The 20,363-nt window shown below is 23.4% G+C and overlaps 1 protein-coding gene and 1 pseudogene across 1 annotated transcript, besides 1 other annotated feature; both read right to left on the reverse strand.

Annotated features, from left to right (window-relative positions):
- Positions 1–107: 107 nt before the first annotated feature.
- On the reverse strand, positions 108–9,022 carry PmUG01_07014200 (annotated as a pseudogene).
- Positions 108–9,022: a sequence feature (reticulocyte binding protein 1b, putative, pseudogene).
- A 2,464-nt stretch (positions 9,023–11,486) lies between these two features.
- On the reverse strand, positions 11,487–20,255 carry PmUG01_07014300 (reticulocyte binding protein 1a, putative; the record flags this gene model as incomplete). The annotated part of the gene is made up of 2 exons (XM_029003868.1): positions 11,487–20,091; positions 20,212–20,255. 2 exons carry the CDS (start codon positions 20,253–20,255, stop codon positions 11,487–11,489), a joined length of 8,649 nt encoding a protein of 2,882 aa, XP_028860614.1.
- Positions 20,256–20,363: the final 108 nt, after the last annotated feature.

Here is a 20,363-nt window from a genome sequence, read left to right on the forward strand (position 1 = left end):
AGTTAGTATTAAAAAAATCTTCTACAAATTACATATATATACACAAATATATTTCTTTAAAAAACTTTTAGAATGAAGGTTAAATTTGTATATATTAAATATTTTTCTTATTTCAAATTATCTTCAAGGTTAATAAAACCTATTTATATAACCTCTTCTTTTTTTTGATACAATAAATTATTTTTTATGTTAAATACTTCATCTTTTTTATTGTCATTTTTTTTTTTTTTCTTCATCATTTAATTTTTTACACATAAGAAAAAAACTAATAAAGGAGAAAATAGTTAAAACAATAATTGTTATCCCTTTATTAACTATAGAAAAAATACTATATAGATACGATTTATTATATTTAATATAAGTATTTAGCATAATCTCAATATAATCATTTGAAGTTCTATATATTTCATTTTCATTTAATATATTCATTGTTCGTATTCCATTATCACGAAGACTATTATGATTACTATCATTAACCTTGTTTGTTGTGTATCTTTTTTTTTTGTCTTTTTTTCTTCCATTTCGTCTGTTGTATCTTCAACATTTTTATATTTATTTATGGATTCAGTGATAGAAACATTTGGTTTAATAAAGCGTTGTATTATATTTTCTCCTTTTTTTACTAACTGTACTTTATTTTTATGCGGTTCTCTATGATCGTTATTAGCTACTATATGATCGGTGGTACTGTTCACAGGATTCTTATCTTCCCGTTCAATCAATTTTTCTTCTCCTTTTTTTTTGCCCATTTACTTCATATGCCTGTTTTTCCTTTTCCAAAATTACTTCTTCAAGATGTTTTATATTTTCTTTCATTTCGTTAATAACAGAATTATTTGCTAAATCATTAGGATTATTAACTTCTAAGATCTTGTAATAATTTTTTTGTTTTCCATCTGTGACTTCTTGTACCTCATAAATTGAATCATCCTGATTATTTTTTTTTCCATCTAACTCTGTATTTTCTCTGGACTCTTCATGTTCTTTGATATTCTTATTAATAGTTAAATTATTAGTTGTATTTTCTTTTTGTTTTTTCTCTTTTTGAATATTCAGTTCTTCAATTATTACCTCATTTTCATTCATTAAATTATCCAATTTTTTAAAAGCACCATCTATTCCGTTAATTATCAGTTGCGTTATCAATAAGAGTTTTTGCATTTTAATATATACTCAAGTTCTCATCTTTTGAAATAACAATAATTATTTTATTCGTTTCATCCTTTTTCTTTTTAATATCTTCTAATACTCTTTCAATTAATAATTTTATATCAAGTAACCCTTCATTATCAGTTTTAATATAACTTATTTCGTTATTCATATCATCAACAAATGTGTAAAATTGTGATTTTCCTCTTCTCATGTTAATATGTTTAGAAATTTTTTCCACTTTTTCATCTATTCTATATTTTTCTGCTATTTCTTCTATAATATTGTTAATCTCATCTAATTTTTCTTTTATTTTTTGCAACTTCACATGTTCTCTTATATTTTTTAATAGAACCTCTTTCACAATTTTTACGTTTCCAATAGCTTCGTTAATATTCCCCTTCTGAAGAGCTATATTAGATGATATGTTCCCATTTTATTTTATAGTAACTAACATTTTCTCAAACTCGTCTTTTAAATCTTTTAACTCTCTTGACATGGTATTTACATTATCAGTTAAATCATGTGCTATTTTCACATTATCTTCTACCAAATAAGATTTATTGTAGTTTTTTACTATTTCGACTTCATTCAAAATTTTTTTTGTTATGTCTAATAAAAACAAAATTTTACCTTCACTCTCTTTCACATAATAATCTCCATCCCTAGTATCATCTTTAAATCCTTCTAATATCTTCATTTCAGATTCAATACTATTATAAATTTCATTAGTCTTTTCTATAGATTCAGTTGGATATTCATTTCTAGTGATAAACATATCATTTTCACTCTCTTCTACGAAATCATATAAACATATTAACAGTTTTTCCCCTTCTAATAATAAATTCCTTTTAATTTCTTCCGTATTATCTAGTAATTTTGCTGTAGAATTAAATATATTACAATTTCTTTGTATTTCCTTTAATTTTGTTAGATACATATTTTTATATATATCATTAATTTCTAATTTCTTTTTCTTCAATTTTTCATAAAATCCAATCATACTATTTATACTTTTCTCCACAGTCGTTATATCCATATTTTCATTTAACGAATACAATTCATTTTTTATATTATTTATGATTTCCATTGCTTCTTGTTCGTTCTTCATAAATTCTTTAGAATACTTTTGGGCACTAGATACGATGTCTAACATATTACCATTTTTTTTAATAACATCGTCATGCAACTCATTTAACTGATTGACATAACTGATCATGTCCGCAGAATTTTTTTTAACATATTCCATAATTTTTTCTATATTTTCTTTTTGTTTTGTAATTTTTACTGAATATTTTGGTCTTAATATTTACAGCACTACTAATTAAAAAAATCCAACGCATTTGACAATATTTCCCTAATTCTAATAATTCATTATAGGAGCAGTCAATTTCCATAATAATATTTTCCATGGAATTTATGCTTTCGATAATTTTGTCAACATCGGCTCTTCACTTTTGTAGTTTAGAAATTTTAAATTGATCTTCATTTGAAGAATCAATAATTGTATCTAAATTAATTAGTGTGCCTTTGTAACTATCAATATCACTTTTCATTTTATTTATATCAATTTCGTTTTTCATTCTATGTTTCTTTGACTGATATGTAGACCAAATCTCTATAACATGAGCATGTTCTCTTGTATTATCTAACATATCATCATAGTTTTCATAATGGCATTTTATTTTATCAATTTCTCTTAAATTATATAATGCATCTTCTATTTTCTTTAAAAATAGAATCTCTCTACTCTTTATTTCTTCTTTTTATAAAATTCACTTTTTAATTTTGATACACTATAAATATTGTTAACTACTGTAACGGCCTTTTCTCCTTCAGTTTGTTTTTTCGATATATTATCTGCATATTCTTTTATATTTTTTAAAACACAACGAGCATCTTGTACAGTAATAAAGATGCCTTTTTCTAAATCCGATTTTAAATTAGGAAGTCCTATTATATTCTATTTTAACCCTTGGGACATAATAATTTTATCATTTAAAAAATAATTTGCCACCTCAACCATATTTTCAAATATATTTCTCGCCTCCTTTTTGTAATAGATGTACTTTATATTTTTCATTTCATTAATTTTATTTACTGAATCGTTTAAAATATTCGAACCATCATCTATATTAGTGAGTTCTTTTAAATCATTAATATTTTTCTTAATAATGTCTATGAGTTCCCTAGTTCATGTACGATCTTTTGTAATATTTTCATTTTCAGTGTTCAACTTTTCCATCATTTCATTTAATAATCTTAATGACGCCTTTATTTTAATATCACTCAATAGTTTTAATGCTTCTTCCTCCTTTTTTCTTATATTGTCTCCTTTATGTACTTCCTCTCTTAAATACTTTGCTTCATTATAAGTTACAGAAGAACTTGAGTTAATAGGTAAATATCCCTCTATTAATTTATGGATTTTAATAAATTCATCTTGAATATTTTTTATTTTAATACGGAAGTTATTTAAATCATGCGTTATATCATATCCCTCTAATTTGAACCTGATAAAAAATGATGCAAAAGTGTCTATCAAGGAATTTATTTCACTTACTATTAATTCGAAGTTTCTCACTCTCAAATTGGCATTTTCCATTATCTTTTTCAACAATCCTTGTTCATATCCTTTTTTAAATTTTTATAAATCATTTTCTATAATAATGACACTATTATTTATTTCACTTATTTTTTTTTCTTCATTCATCATATGTTGTTTTTCATTTTTAACATTGTGCAACTGTGTTTTATAAAAATCTTCGACATGTTTTAGATTATCTAAGGTATTTTCATCAATTAATTCAGATTCATTTAGAATAAAATTAGCCAAATCCATAGCAACGTTTAAATATTTCTCTGTGTCATGTTTTACACTCTTCACATTTAGTAGAACGTTATCTAGTTGTTGTCCATAATTATCAATATGTAGTAATGATTCCATTAACTCTTCATTAAGTTCTTGACCCTCAATTCTTTTCATACTAATATTTTCCTTCATTTCATTTATTTTTGTTTCGTATTTATTCAATTCTTCTTTAATCTTAGTATCTATAATTTTAATTTCTCTCAGCGTGTCTTTTACTTCTATTTTTCGTTTTTCACATTTTGTTTTTGTTTTTTTAATTGAGGAGGTATTTAAAAGATTTTCCACCATGTTTTCATACTGTGAAATTGATTCATAAATTTTTTTAATTTTATCAGTATTTTTATCAGCCTCTCCAGAAAAAAATTGTGCATTTTGTACATTCTCCTCTACTTTATTCATTTCATAATCTGACACTCTGTTATATTATCTCCTTTATCTTTTAAATATATAATTTTTAATTTTCTATTATTCGTATTATCAAAATGTATTAAGCAAGTTCTTTTATATTTTTCAGAATCCTCTAAATATTTATTTATATTTTTTATTTCATTTAATATTTCATTTTTTATTTTTTCAATTTCTTTTACTTTATTATCGATATCTTCATCATCCAAATCTTCATTAATTTGATCTTTTAATTTTTTTGCCATATCAAAACATATTTTTGCTTGTTTAATTGCATATTCTGATTTTGATAATTCCATTTTTACAAGTTTGTTATATTTATTAGTATCGTTAGAATTCCTTACAATAACATTAATAATACTATTACAATTGGCTGATAATAACAGTTCTTTAGTGTTCATAATTGCATTCAATACCTCATTTATATAATCATTTCCCCTTAATGCTTTTTGCATATTATTACGAACTTTTTCTTTGACTTCTATAAGGTCACGTAGAATTACAGTATTGCTTGAATCTTCTTTTAATTTGATAGATCTCTTTTCAATTTGTGTTATTTCCTCCTTGTGCATTTTAGCATTCCCAGAATATTTTTCACAGATGACTGTTATCGATTCGCTATCATTCGAATCACCTAATACATTTATAATCTCTACAATATTATTTTTAACTGTATTAATGTTCTGCAAACCCTCTTGAGATTTGTTCTTTTTATTACTAATTATTTTTAAAAAGTTTTCTATTAGTTTCTTTTCATACATTAGTTCTACCTTGTAAACACTTTCTTTCGTATCCACTAATTTATTCTCCAATATGTTTAATTCAACAAGTATTTTTTCTACTTCCTTAAAAATATGTTTCATTTGATCTATTATATTACGTAAATGACTAACATCATTTTCTATATTTTTAGTGTTGTTGTTTAAATTGTCCAAATTATTTTCAAATTGATCTAATTGAATTTTGTATATATTAATACTTTCTTCTATTTTCGGAATAATTTCTTCTTTTATATTTTCTAACTTAATCTCATTCCCCTCAATTTTAGCCTTTTTATAATCTTGGTTTATTTCAATGAAGTCTAACTTTTCTTCAATTTCCTTCATGAAATTCACAATCTTATTTTTTTCACTCCGTGTGTTATTAATTTTTTCTTTTATACCAATATAAATTGATCCTATATAAATACTTGAATTACTTAAAAATAATTTTATTTTATTTTCATTAAATATGTTATAATTTTCATCTAACTCATTTATTTTCTTTTTAATTTGTTCCCAATCATTTATCTTTTCTAGTGAATCTTGTAAATGGTTTTGCTCTTTCTTATTATGAATATCTTGTTTCGAATCAATATAAAATTTCATTAAATTTGAAGAATTTGTTTGTACAGTATTAATCAGTTCATTTAATTTATTATCTATCATATTTATTTGTACATTTAAATTATATATAAATGATTTTTTCATATCTTCTCCTACGAAATCATCTTTATTAATTTCTGTAACTTCTTTTTTTAATTCTCCCTTCAAACATTCATTTTATTTCTTAAAATGTCAATTGATTTATTGTTGTCTTCACATCTATTTATAGCATCATTTAAGGCGTTAAGAAAAAGTATAATTTTGTTTACATATTCAATTCTTCTTATGGTCCTATCACTGTATCAATCAAAGCTACATACCGATTTTCCTGCTTACTTATACATTTACTCGTTCCTTCACATTGAATATTATGTTTTAATGATTTAATTCTTTCAATGTAATTATTATCATTATCTAAATAAAAATACACTTCTATACTATTGTAAAATTTTAAAAGTTTGTCTATGTTACTTATTATGTTCTTAGTGTAAACTAATTTTGTATATATTTCAATTTTTTTTTATAAAAATTGTCTTTAATAAAAATTTCAGAATCATTTGTTTTTTCAAATAAATTACTATCTACATGTAATTTATTGAAGTATTCATTCTCTTTCATCGACATGCTGTTTTTATGTGTATCTAATATTTTTCCTATGCCTTCGTATTCTTCTATGCTTTTCAATAATCCACTGTATTCATTTCCTAAATTATTTGAAGATTCTGTAAACCCTTTATACAGATCTTCTCTTTGCACCCTTATAATATAACTTTTACGTTTTTCGATCATTTCTATTTCTTTATTCATTTTATCCTTCACAGAATTCAATTTCTCATATGTTATGGAATCTATTTTAGCGTACTCTCTTTTTATTTCATTTAAATTTTTTTCAATTTTATCAAAAGAAAGTGTTTCATCAATGTTATTTTTTTTTTCACATACAAATTCTCAAATCCTTTCAATAAGATTATATACATCCCCATCATATAAAGATTTAAATAATGAATTATCCTTATCATTTGCTTTTACTTTTATCCTTTTAAACTCATCTATGCCGCTATAAGATCCTACATTAATTAATTCATTAATTGTTGTAATATCCCAATCTCCTTTATCTTTTAAAACAATAATTTCCCTTAATTTAAGCATTTTTTTGGTCATATTTTTTAGCATTTCTTTAATTTATTTTGTGTTCTTAATAATATGTAGTTCATCTTCCATTAATAAAACTACATTAGATACATTTTTCTCAATATCTATATTTAAATCATTAAATTGTTTTCTTATATTTAATATAATTTCGTAAAAGTTTCTTATTGTAATAAGTCTTTTATCTATTTCTTTTTCTTCATAATTAATTTTAGTTATTTCATCTAAAAGTAAACTTGCTTCCAATGTATCAGTTTTTTTGTTCATTATATCTCTTAATTCTTTTAAGTGACCTAATTTTTGTATAACATATATTTTCTTATATTTATTAGAAATGAATTCAAAATAAAATTTTAAATCTTTTTTATATTCATCGAGCATAAGATAATCTTCTTCAAGATATTTTATAATATTATGCGTTTTTATACTTGGATATTTTGAGAAAAAATCTAATTTTTTTCTATTCCTCTCAAGTGTTTCTTTTACATATTTTACTATTTCTTCTGACTCCTTACAAATATTCTTAATTTCTGTATCTACGTATGAAGAATTAATTAATGAATAGGCTTTATCTTTTAATTTTTCTACGACAATAGCAAATAATTTGTTAGATTACTTTATTTTTTCTTCATATAGTTCCTTAATTGGAATGTTCAAGATCATTATATGACGAAAAACAGCATAGTTATTTGTTAGCTCTTTCGAATAAATTACAATATTTTCTTCTCTCGTATTAAAGATTTCACTTTTTTCTTTCTTAATATTTAAAATACTAACTGCATCATCTATGAATGATCTGTTAATAACATATACAAAGTCAATGTCTTCTATTTCTTCTCCTATCAACTTCAAAGGATATATAATTTCATTTATATCTATATTTCCTTTGTTTGCATGTTCTAACAAATTATCCAAAACTGAGTAATCACGAATACTTTTTGGAATAGCAGTATATGATTCGTTTTTAATACTTTTAGTATCCTTTATATATTTATTAAGAAGTCGCACATAATTCAATACATATTCATTACATTGATGTGTACAGTGTGATTTTTTCAAATTTTCATATTCCTGCTTTTTTATTTCATATAATCGATCCTTAATATTATTACTATATTCTTTTACATAATTATTATATTCTATCTTTTTTAACTGAAACTCTATTAATGTTTTATCATCAGTTGTTATTTTTCCAGAAACACCTTTATCCATTTTTAATGTATAATTCATTTTTATAAGTTCATTTCTTAAATATATACATTCTTTTATCATCCCCTTTAATTTATCTTAATATTCTTTGATTTTTCCATCAGCCTTTTCACTGTAGAACTCATTGTATGGTTTTCCCTTTGGAATGAGATATATATAATTTCTTTTAAAGTTTGTAAATCAACATAATCAACTTCCATCAAACAAATAAAGTTATCATCATTAATATTATTAATATAATTTTCTAAAACAAGTGTATATGTCGATTTATCTTTCTCATTCAGAGTATGTGATTTTTTAATATTCCTAAATTTATCAAAATTACTCTCATTGTTAAATATATCAGAATAATATAACTCTCCTTGATTTATACTAGGACGTTGTAATGGCCTATTTTTAATATCATAATTATTAAATCTTAGAAATGAAGTATCATATGATAAATTTTTTATTGTTTTATCATCATTACTTATTTTATTGATTTCTTTATTGTTCTCTTTTTCACTTAACGTATCCGTACTTTCAGTTTTTTTTTTCTCTCTCTCCGTTATATTTCAACTTTTTATTTCTTTTTAAATATGAGATAAGTGGAAAAACGTTTAATCCTATAGAATATTTCTTTATTTTTTGTATAATATTTACTCCTTGATTTATGTCTATATTTCAGAGTAAAATAAAAATTAACGAATATTATAATGAAAAAAAATTTATTTATTTTTTTTTTTAAATAAATGTAAGTTAGGAATTGTAAATATTCATAATCATATATGTATTTGTACATACACATATATATTTATTCGTATGTATTTATTATATTACCAAATGAGACAAATAATAGATAAAAAATAATTGTCCAATAAATATTTTTTCTCATTTTAAATTGAACCGATGGATCCTATACCTTTGTCCTTTTACAATTTTAAAATAGTTTATTCTGATTTTTATTCAAATAATAATGTTGTTCAATATTTAAATTTATGCTTAGAGAATTTTTTTTCTTTTTTTTTGCATTTTTCTCTAAAAAGTTTTATCTTCAAATATCCATTTTTTTCTCTATTTTTATTTGATAATGAATGATTTCAAGTAAAATGAACAGTAATAATATGGTACTTCATAGGTGTATAAAGAGAGAACTCAGGTAATATTTCATGTTCAGACAAAGACACGTAATTATATCAGAAAAATATTTTTTAATTATAAATATAAAAATTAAAAAAAATCAACGTACACTTTTAATGCTGTAGAAATTATATCAATTATAGGGTAAATATGAACTTTTTTATACATTTTACACAACACCGTAAATTAATATATATTTGTATAATGATGGTATAATGATGTTGTTTACAAAATAAAAAAATTGATTCCCTTACTGTAAAAAAAAAAAAAAAAAAAATTTTCTATGAATTTTAATCTAAAAGAAATCCTAAAAAAAAAATTTTTTTATTTATTTTTGGAAATTAAAGGTGTGTGATATTATTTATTTATATATAAAAATATATGAAGAGAAAACAAATGTAAATAAAAAAAAGGTAAACGTACGATAATTAAATAAAAGAATCGCAGTTTTAAGTACAAAGACAAATTCTATCTTTAAATATTGTTTCATTATAATACACGAAAATTTTTTGTTCAAAAGTTCTAAAAATTAATATTTCGACAGAAAAAATTAAATATTAATTTTACTACATGAATATTCTGTATATCTCTGTTGGTAAAACAATTACTTAAAAAAAAATTAACATCATATAAAAAATTAAAACTTTTACCGTGAAGTTCAATTTGACGTAGGACTGAACTAATAACAACTTCAATTTTGTACTAAAAAAAATTGAAATTATAAAAGATCAAAATAATTTATACTTCTCTCCTATTTTTAAGGAAAGTTGAAGCTATATACTTAATGATTATTTTTTTTATATATATATACATTTTTTTTCAGTTTACTTTTCATTAAGCTTCATTTTTGAAACAACCTTCTATATATAGTAATAATTTCTGTGTGTTTCTTCCTTTTATAACTATCTAAAATTTTCAGGAGTACCTTTATAAAACATTAATTAGATTAAAACGAGGTTTTATCGTACTATGTTTTAGTCTATTTTTCCAGAATCACTACTGTTGCAGCAGTTAAATAGTAAGTTGAGTCAACCTAACCTTTTTAAAATGTTTTACGAATTTTTTTTTTTTTTTTATTTCTTTTTGCACAATATTTAAAACTCATTATTATTTACACATATATTAACTCTATCCTTCCTGCTAATTTCAAACTACATTGGTAAAATTATAATTTTTCATCTTCCATATCAAAATAAAATGTTATATAAAAATTACAGTTATGAATTATGTAATAATTTAACACTGTAGTACTAATATTTATTATTGTGATTTCTTACAACTTTATTTTGTAGTTTTCTTCTTTTTTCCTTTTTTTTTTTTTGTTCTTTTTTTGGTACACACCTTTTTTATACAAGTTATTTACTTTTTTCAAATATAACTGAATATACCTAGACATGTTGGTGATATTGTGTTACTTCACTTGTATTTACTTGTTTATCCCAATTTTAATAGCAATTAATTATATTTTTTTTAGATACTCATTTTTTAACTTAATATTTTCTTTATCTTATGGTTTTATTTTATTTTCATATCGCATATTTTTATCTTTTTTTTTTATTTATTTATCTTAATATCAAATGAAATAGCTGCTTATGTATTCCAAATAAATGCGTATATACAATAATGGGAAAAATGTATTAGTCCCATAATAGGGGATAAAAAATATTGAAATTTTCAGCAATTAATTCTACATTTGTGAAAAATATTCTTTGCGGAGTATTCTATTCCATAATATTTGTGGAAAAAAATACCAAGTTACATTTTCATCAAATGTTAAAAATATTCTAAATAAAAAAATAAAATAAAATAAAATAACAAAGATGAAAAAAGAAAAAAGAAAAAAGAAAAAAGAAAACTCTGTGCACATATATCTGTTTAAAGAAATTACAATTAATTTTAAACTTGTCAAAATTTTATGCATATATCATTTTGTTCTCTTATTATTTTAAAATTTTTTTTCCCTTTTTATGGTAAATGCTTAATTATAAGGAGGATATTACGCGTATAATTTTTCATCTATTACAACATAAATGTAGTTCTATATAATGTAATTTATAGTTTAATAAATTTATTGTTAATTTTAAGCAAATATTTAAAAGTAAAAGAGTATATACGTATTTATGTAGGAACATATATTCATATACATATATATACAAGCAGTATTTAAAATGAAAATCAAATTTGTGCATATCAATTAATTTTCTTATTCCTAATCATCCTCATATCCAACAAAAAGAAACATCAATGATCTCTTCCTTATTTTGGTTATACGAACTATTAGTTGCATTAAATACTATATGTTCATCAAAAGCATTGTCTTCATTTTCCTCAGCATATTTGATATTCACGATATACATACCCATAGCTGCAAAAATACTTAAGCCAATAATTATCCCTTTTGCATAATTAATTCTTTCAAATAAACTTTTTGGCATTGATTGATTTTTTTCATCACTTGAACTTGAATGATCCTTATTATTATCCTTGGTCTCATGTGTTTCACTTACATTTGATACGCTCAATGTTTGCGTTTCATTTTTAGTATGATTGTCTATATTAATATCGTCACGAATATCTTTTGTAGCAACTTTTTCTTTTATCAATTTTTGTTCTTCTAATGTATTTGCTTCTATATTATTATTATTAGATCTTAATTCAGCCGATTCTGGAACATCCACTCTTCCGTGCGCTACTATTATTTTTTCTTGCTGTTTCTCCTTGTTCGTATGTTCACTGTCACTACTAGTTGATGCACCATCTATTTTATGATATCCTACGTCCTTTTGTGATTCTTTATGTTTTTTACCCATTGTTTCTACTTGCTCACGAATAGTATTACCATGCATTAAATTGTTATGAGAACGGATTTCTCCTTCCTTGTGCTTCCCTGGGTGTTCTTCTCCATTTTTTAGGGCATTAACTGTAGTACCAACTTTAACATGAATACTCTCTTTAGGCTCTGTTTTTTCTTTTTCTTTCTCTCTCCTATTAATAACTTTATGAACTAGTAAAGAATTAGCAGCCATTTCTCTTTCTATATTACTCTTTTGATCATTCAGTTCCTGTATTATTTTCTTATTATCTTTTATTAAATTATCCATATTACTAATTAAGTTATTTACATAACCAAGTACTTTAACTCCATCTTCAATATATATTTTTCCAGATTTATATTCACTGGAATTATCATCTTCAGAAATTTTGTTGAATACTGAATCCATTTCTTCCTTTTTCTTTTTTATCTGTTGCAATACACCATTAAGTACTTTAAAAATATCTTCTATCTCCTCATTGTCACTAATAATATCATTTAATACATTATCTATATCATCAACAGAACTGTAATTTTTCGGTATACCTTTTCTTTCTTCGTGATTTTTGGTCAACTTTTTTATTTTTTCATCTATTTTATGATGTTTTACATTTTCTGTTACAATACTGTTAATATCATCTAACATTTCTTTTATTTGGTTTAATTTCCACTGTTCTTTTAACTCACTTAACTGAGATTCTTTTTTTTTTTTTATTTCTTCAAAAATTTCTCTAATATTCTTCTTCATAAGATTAATATTTAACAATATACTCTCATTTTGTATTATATTATTTAATATCTTCCCATATTCGCTTTTTGAATTATTTAACTTCCTTGTAATTTCTTCTACGTTAGTAGACATTTTATGTGCCATATCTTTATTTACATCCATTATATTGGAATTGTTTTCTCTTTTGAAGATGTCTACTTCATTCAGTAATATATCTGCTCTATCCATTAAACGGGTGATGTGCTCTTTGTATTTTTCCACATTAATTATATAATTGTCATTATTATTGTTTTCAAAAGCTTCTAATTTTTTCATTTCAGATTCAATATTATTATATATTTCGTTAGCCTCTTTTATAGAACCTGGAGAATATTTAAGACAAGTTTTATTAAAATGAAGTTCTTTCTCTTTTATATTATTATAAATATTTTTTAACTGTTTTTCCCTTTCCAAGAAATCTTTCTCTTTTGTTTTTGTCATATTCCTATGTAGTTCTAGTACCGGATTAAAAGCATCACAACTATTTTCTATTTCTTTTAATTTAATTATACTCATATTTTCATAAATATTATCTATTTCTGTTTTTTCTCTTTTCATTTTGTTATAAAGCTTTACCATATTATGAATACCCTTATCTGCAATACTAATGTCTGCACTTGGATCAAAGGCATATAATATGCTTTTTATATCTTTAATGGTTCCTCTAACTTCCACTTCCTGTTGCTTAAACTTCTTAGAATTCTCATCTGCACTTTCAACAATACTAGTTCCATTATTAATTGAAAGATTCCTATCATAGAATTTTTTTAATTCAGAAACAAAATCACTGGTAGAAGAAAAATTTTTTTTAACAAATATCATAAAGTTTTCAGTATTTTCCTTTTGTTTTCTAATTATCATTAAGTACTTTGATATTTTATTATTTAAAGTACTGCTAATCAAAGATATCCAATGCGTCTGACAACTTTTTCCTAACTGTAATAATTCTTCAAAAGTAGAATTGATTTCTAAAAGTCTACTATCTATAGTGTTTAGTTCTTTGCTAACTGCATCAATGTCCACATTGCATTTTTTCATTTTAGTAATATCGTTTGCGTTTTCCTTCGAAGGTTTAACCAGTTCTTCTAAATTATTTAAAGAAGATCTGAAATTTTGCAATTTATTTTCCATTTCTTTGAAAAGAGATTCCTTTTCCATTTTTCCTTTTTTATCCTGATATATAATTGTAATATTTTTTAAATTTTCATATTCATCTCTACCTTCTAATATATCACCATAATTTTCATGCTGGCATTTTAATTCTTCAATTTTTTTTAATTTATACAATGCATCCTTTATACTCCTCGAAACGATAACTTCTTTACTTTTTGTTTCATCTATTTTTTTGTTGCAATTATTCCTTAGTTTTATTGCATAATAAATATCATTAGCTTGTGTTATCAACTTTTCACTTGCTATTTGTTTTTTCATTATATTGTCCAAATATCCTTCAATACACTTTAAAATAACAATTGCTTCCTTTATTATTTTAAAGATATCAGATTCTATGTTTGTTTTTAAAGTTGGTCTTTCCAAATTTATATCTAAATCTAATTTTATTTTATTTTCATCATTCAAAAAATGATTTGCTACTTCAATCATGTTTTCATATATTTTTTTCGCCTCCCTGTTATGATAAGCGTGTCTTGTTTCTTTCGTTTCATTAACATTATTTATTGAATAGTTTAAAATACTTAAACTCTTATTTATATCATTTAGTTCTTTTAAACTATTAACACTTTTCTCAATGTTCTCCTTATGTATATTAATTCTTGAATGATCATTAGTAATATATTCCTTTTCAGCATTCAACTTTTTCTTCATATCATTTAATAATCTTAATGATTCCTCTTTTTTAATATCATACAATAGTGTTTTTGCCTCCTCTTCTTTATTTCTAAGTTTCTCTTCTTCTATTTGCGCTTGCGCTCTTAATTTTTGTGCGTCATTACATGTTACAGAATTATCATTAACTTTAGATTCATAGCTAATTATTGTATTAAAAGAATCATTAAAATCTGTATGAAATCTATTAATTTTTGTTCTGTAATTATTTAAATTATTAGTTATATCATATCCCTCCAATTTAAATTTAACAAAAACGGATGTAGAAGGGTCTATCAATGAATTTATTTCATCTCTAGTTAGTTCAAAATTTTGCTTTCTCACATGAGCATTTTCCTTGATCTTCTTTAACAATCCATTTTCATAGTCTTTTTTATATTTATTTAGTTCATTTTCTATAAAAATTATTTTCTTACTTATTTCGTTCAGCTTTTTTTCTTCACCGTCTATAAGATTTTTTTCAGTTTTAATTTTTTCCAAATTTTTCTCATAATTTGTTTTGTCATTTTTTAGATCCTGTAAGGAATTTTTCTTATTTAATTCAGGGATGGATAAAATTGATTCCATTGGTTTATTAGCAGTATTTATAAAATTATCTTTGTTAATTTTTATATTTTCTAAATTTAATAGAAGGTTGTCCAACTCTTTTCTATAATTCTGTATTTCTAAAAATGATTCCATTGAAATTTCATTAAGCTGTTCACCTTCCTTTATTTCAATATTGAACTGTTTCTTCAGTTCAGTTATTTTTTCCTTATTCTTATCTAGTTCTTCCCCAATCGTAGAGCCTACATTTTTTATTTGTTCTATTACTTGTTGTATTTCATCATTTAGTTTTTCGCATTTTGTCTTCACTTCCTTAATTAAGGAGTCATTAAAAAGATTATTTATGTCATCGGTAAACTTTGAAATTGATTTATAACTTTTTTCAGTTTCCTTTTCGTAATGAACAGCTTCAAGTGAAGCTTGTTGAGCCTTGCTAACCTTATCATCTACTTCCCTTATATCAATATTTGATCTCCCCTGTTTTTCACCATTATCCTTATTTTTTAAATATTCAATATAATTTTTTCCATTCTTCGTATTCTCAAAATGTGTTAAACATATTTTATTATATTTTTTGGAGTCTTCTAAAAATATGTGGGCATCTTCTTTTATTTTTGAAATTTCATTTTTTATTTTCTCAATTTCTTTTACTTTATTGTCAATTTTACTGTCGTCTAAATCTTTACTAATTTCTTCTTTTAATTTATGTGCCTTCTCAAACTTTTCCTTTACTCTTTTCTCCTCATCCACTGTTTTATCATATACTTCTTTTGTTAGATTGCTCTTCTTATTAGCTTCTTCCATGTTCACTTTAATATATTCCATAGTACTATCAAAACTTGAAGATATTAACAGATTATTAATGCCTTTAAGTTCAAGCAACACATTATTTATGTTACCATTTTCTTGGACACTTCTTTGCAAATTTATGTTAACATTTCCTTTAATTTTACTTATTTCTTCAAAGATTACGACATTCTGTGATTTACTCTTTAATTTAGTGGATTCTTGTTCAATATCTTTTATTACAACCTCGTATTTTTTAGCATTCTCAAAATGTTCCTTACACTTGCTTAAAGTTACTTCATCTTTTTCTGCACCGTGCGTGTTACTTATTATATCTTCTATTTTTTCTTTAAGAGATTTAATTTCTTCCATACTCTTTTGAGATTTATTTTTTTCAATTCCTATCTTTCCTAAAATATATTCAATTAAATTTCTCTCATACAATATTTCTATATTGTTCGTATCTTTATATGCGACCTTCAATTCATTTTCCGTTCCTGATTTTATGTCACCAAAAATTTTATTTAATTCTTCATAAATAATTTTCATGTCATTCTTTATTTTATTTAAATGTTCAATGTCATTTTCCTTTTCTTGAGCCCTCTTTTTTAAATTACTAGAATTATTTTCTAATTTAATCATTTCTCCTTCATATCTATCAACCAATTTTTTTATTTCTCTAATTGATGTTCTTACAACCTGTATTTTTTTCTCATTCTCTAAGTTTATAACATTTTTGTACGCTTCATTGACTTCAATAACATTTAATTTTTCTTCTATGTTTTTTACAGATTTTAAAATCTCCTTCTCTTCATGCTTTATTTTATCAATTGCATTTCTAATAAGACTGTAAATAGATTCTATATAGATAGTGGAATTATTTTTAAATAATGTAATTTTATTTTTATTTAATATTTCATAATAAACATTTAATTCATTAAACTTTGTTTTAATTTCTTCCAATTTATTAGTTTCTGTGAAAACATCTTGTAAATGATATTCTTCTTTTTCTTCGTGAACAGATATTTTGGATTTTGAGTACAAGTTCTTTAAATCTGTTAATTTTTCTACTAAGTCATCAATTTCATTTTGTTTTAATTTATTATCTAGATTACTTAATTTAACATTTAAATTTTCCACAAGAGTTTTAATTATATCCTTCCCTATAACTTTATCATCTTGAGTTACACCGATTTCCTTTTCCACTTCTTCCCTTAATCTTTTGGCATTATTTTTTAAAAGTTCAGCTGCTCCATTATTTTCATCACATTGATTTATATTCTTATTCAATGTACTAAGTGAAATTAACTTTTTAGTTATACTTTTAATGCTTATTATGTCATTTTCTAACGCATCAGTTTTACGTTTAAAATCGTTTTCCAATTCAAGTACTTGTTTATTCATGTCTACATTATTAATTTTATCTTTTAAAGCTTTAATATTTTCAACTCCCTTTTTGTCTTCATTTATGTTGAAATATTTTTCAACAAAACTGTAAAAGTTTAAGTGCGGATTCGCAGTGTTTATTAGGTCCTTTATATTATTAATTTTTCTAGATATTTCATCTTTTTTCTTAGCAAAAGTATCCTGAAGCTTATCGAGCTCTGCTTGGTTTTTTGTTTTTTCTAGATCATTTGTATCTACATGAACACTACTGAAGTATTCATTTTCTCTCTTCAATAAACTATCTCTATATTTTTGTATCTTTTCTCCTTCTCTTTTGTATTCTTCAAGACTAATCAGGAGCTCTTGTTGTTCACTATTAAATGTACTAAAAAATTTTGCCAATTCTTTTTGTAGATTTTCAATTTCTTTTTTTACAATTTCTTTTTTAATATTTTCAGCAATAGTTACCTGTTCCTTCATTTTATCATGCAATTCCTTCATTTTATCGTCACTGATAAAATTTATTTTATCAAACTTATTTCTAATATCTTGTAGATGATTCTCTATAACTTCAGAAGCCATATCTTCAAAAGAAATATTTTTTTTTTGATTCACAAATTCTTCAGTTGATTCAATAAGTCTATTTATGTTATCATTATTTAAAGATTTAAATAGAGAATTCATATCATCTCTAGTTTTATCTATTTTATTTTTAAATTCATTCTCATTCTTATTTGGTATTATGGCAAGCAATTCATCACTCGCTGTAATTTCCACATTTCCTTTATCTTTTAACGCTGCAACTTCCTTTAAATTATTCTGTTTTTTAGTTATATGTTCTAATTTGTCTTTAATTTCTTCTATATTTTTATCTCTGTTATCGTCTATATTTTTCATTTTATTTATTTCATTCTTAACTTCTTCAAATTCTACATATGCTTCTTCAAATTCTTTTTTGAGATCTTTAATTTTTTCATAAAATTTCTTTGCTGTATCAAAACTTTCACTAATAATTTTTTCATCCGCCTTAATTTTAATTATTATTTCTAAAAACAATTTTGCTTTTAATACATTATTTGGAAGTAATTTCCTTTCACGTAAATCTTTTTCGCATTCAGCTTTTAAATGTATATAAATATGCTTATATTTTAGAGAAATGAAATCATTATAATTTACTATATCATCATTAATATAATATTGATAAGATAAAAATTCATCCAGCTTATCAATTTTTAGATTTATATTTTCGTCTAATCCTTTAATCATAGAATCATATAATTCTTTATTTTTATCATACATATTTTTTACATAATTTGTTATTTCTTCTGAATTTTTTCGAATTTCGTGAAACTCCAAATCATCAAGTAAGGTTTTAATAAGTGATTCAGTTTCATTTTGTAATTTCTCTATAACACTAGTAAATAATTTGTTAGAACTTGTTACCTTTGTTTCATATATCTGTGTTATTGGTTCATTGAACTTATGTATATGACGAAAAAGGCAGCTATTTCGTATTAGTGTTTTCAGTTTTTCTGTAAATTGTTTTGAATCTATGGGCTCCTTAATCTTCTTTATTTCTAAGAAAAAATTAGTTAAATCGTTAATTAGAGTACTATTAATAAGATATATTTCCGAAATTTCTTTTATTTCTTCTCCTAGTAATTGCAAGGTATTAATACTTTCCCTCATATCATTGTTTTGTTGATTACTATATTGTAGTATCATATCCAAAAAAGAGAAATCATTAATACTTTTTTCAAGAACTACATGTCCTTTGTTTCCATAATTTTTAATATCTAATAAAATTTTTTCGACAAGATCATCATACTTCGCTATATAAGTACTACAATTCTCTGTACAATATGATTCTTGCAAAAGAGCATGTCCTTTATTTCTAACTTCATCCATTTTAGGCTTAATATTTTTATAATAATTATTTAATTTATTATGATATAGTTCTCTTTTCGATTCAAGTTCTATTGACTTTTCTTCTAATTTTTTTTCCATAGAATCCTTTTTAGGATATTTTATTTCATGTTCTAATTTTATCAATTCCATTTTTTCTGTTATACACGTTTTTACAAGGTTACTTAAAATATCAGAATATTCATCAATTATTTTTTTAAATTCTTCATTGTAATACTTAGAGTATGATGTATTCCCTGGAATCAGATCCAAAATATCCTTAAAATATTGTAAATCAATAAAATCAATTTCCATGTCAATAAATGGATTAAATACCGCATGTTGATCCATCTTATCATATAAACTCTTTCTTATATTATAAGCCTCTTCCTCATTGTGAATAAAGGATTTTGCAATATAATTCTTTTCGTTGTTTATTTCTCCCTTTATATTATTATTTTCATTAGAATTATATAGACTATCTTTTTTTATATAAACATGATTTGATAAATTTTTTCCAATATTAGAACCTTTTAAGTTCTCAAAAGATATATCATTTGATGAATGTGCTACTACTACATCTTCGCTTTGTACATTATCGATATTTCTAATATTCCCTTTTTCACCTAGAAAATTCATATTTTTTATATATATTTTTTTCTCTCTGTTATATTTCAATTTGTTAGCTTTCTTTGAATTATAATCCAAACTATAAAAGTCTAAATTCCCATCCTTTCCCTTTATATCTTCTAAAACATTTTCTCCATTTGTTGTTCTTAAATTTTTAATGAAAAAAAAAAAAAAAAAGAACTGTTCTATATTCCTAAATCTAGTTTGACCCTTAAAAAAAAACATTTTTTTTTTATTTTTTTGGTATCAGTTAAATTTGTGTAACATCAAATATTCATCCGAAAAAAAGTATAAAGCACATGGAAACATTAATAAATAAAAAAAAAAAAAAAAAAAAGTAAAAGTCCCTAATTAAAATAGGATTATTATTTTACTGTTTATTAAATAAAGAAAACATTTGATTTTTAATACAATTCT

This window comes from Plasmodium malariae (genome assembly GCF_900090045.1).
Source record: "Plasmodium malariae genome assembly, chromosome: 7".
Classification (NCBI taxonomy): domain Eukaryota; phylum Apicomplexa; class Aconoidasida; order Haemosporida; family Plasmodiidae; genus Plasmodium; species Plasmodium malariae.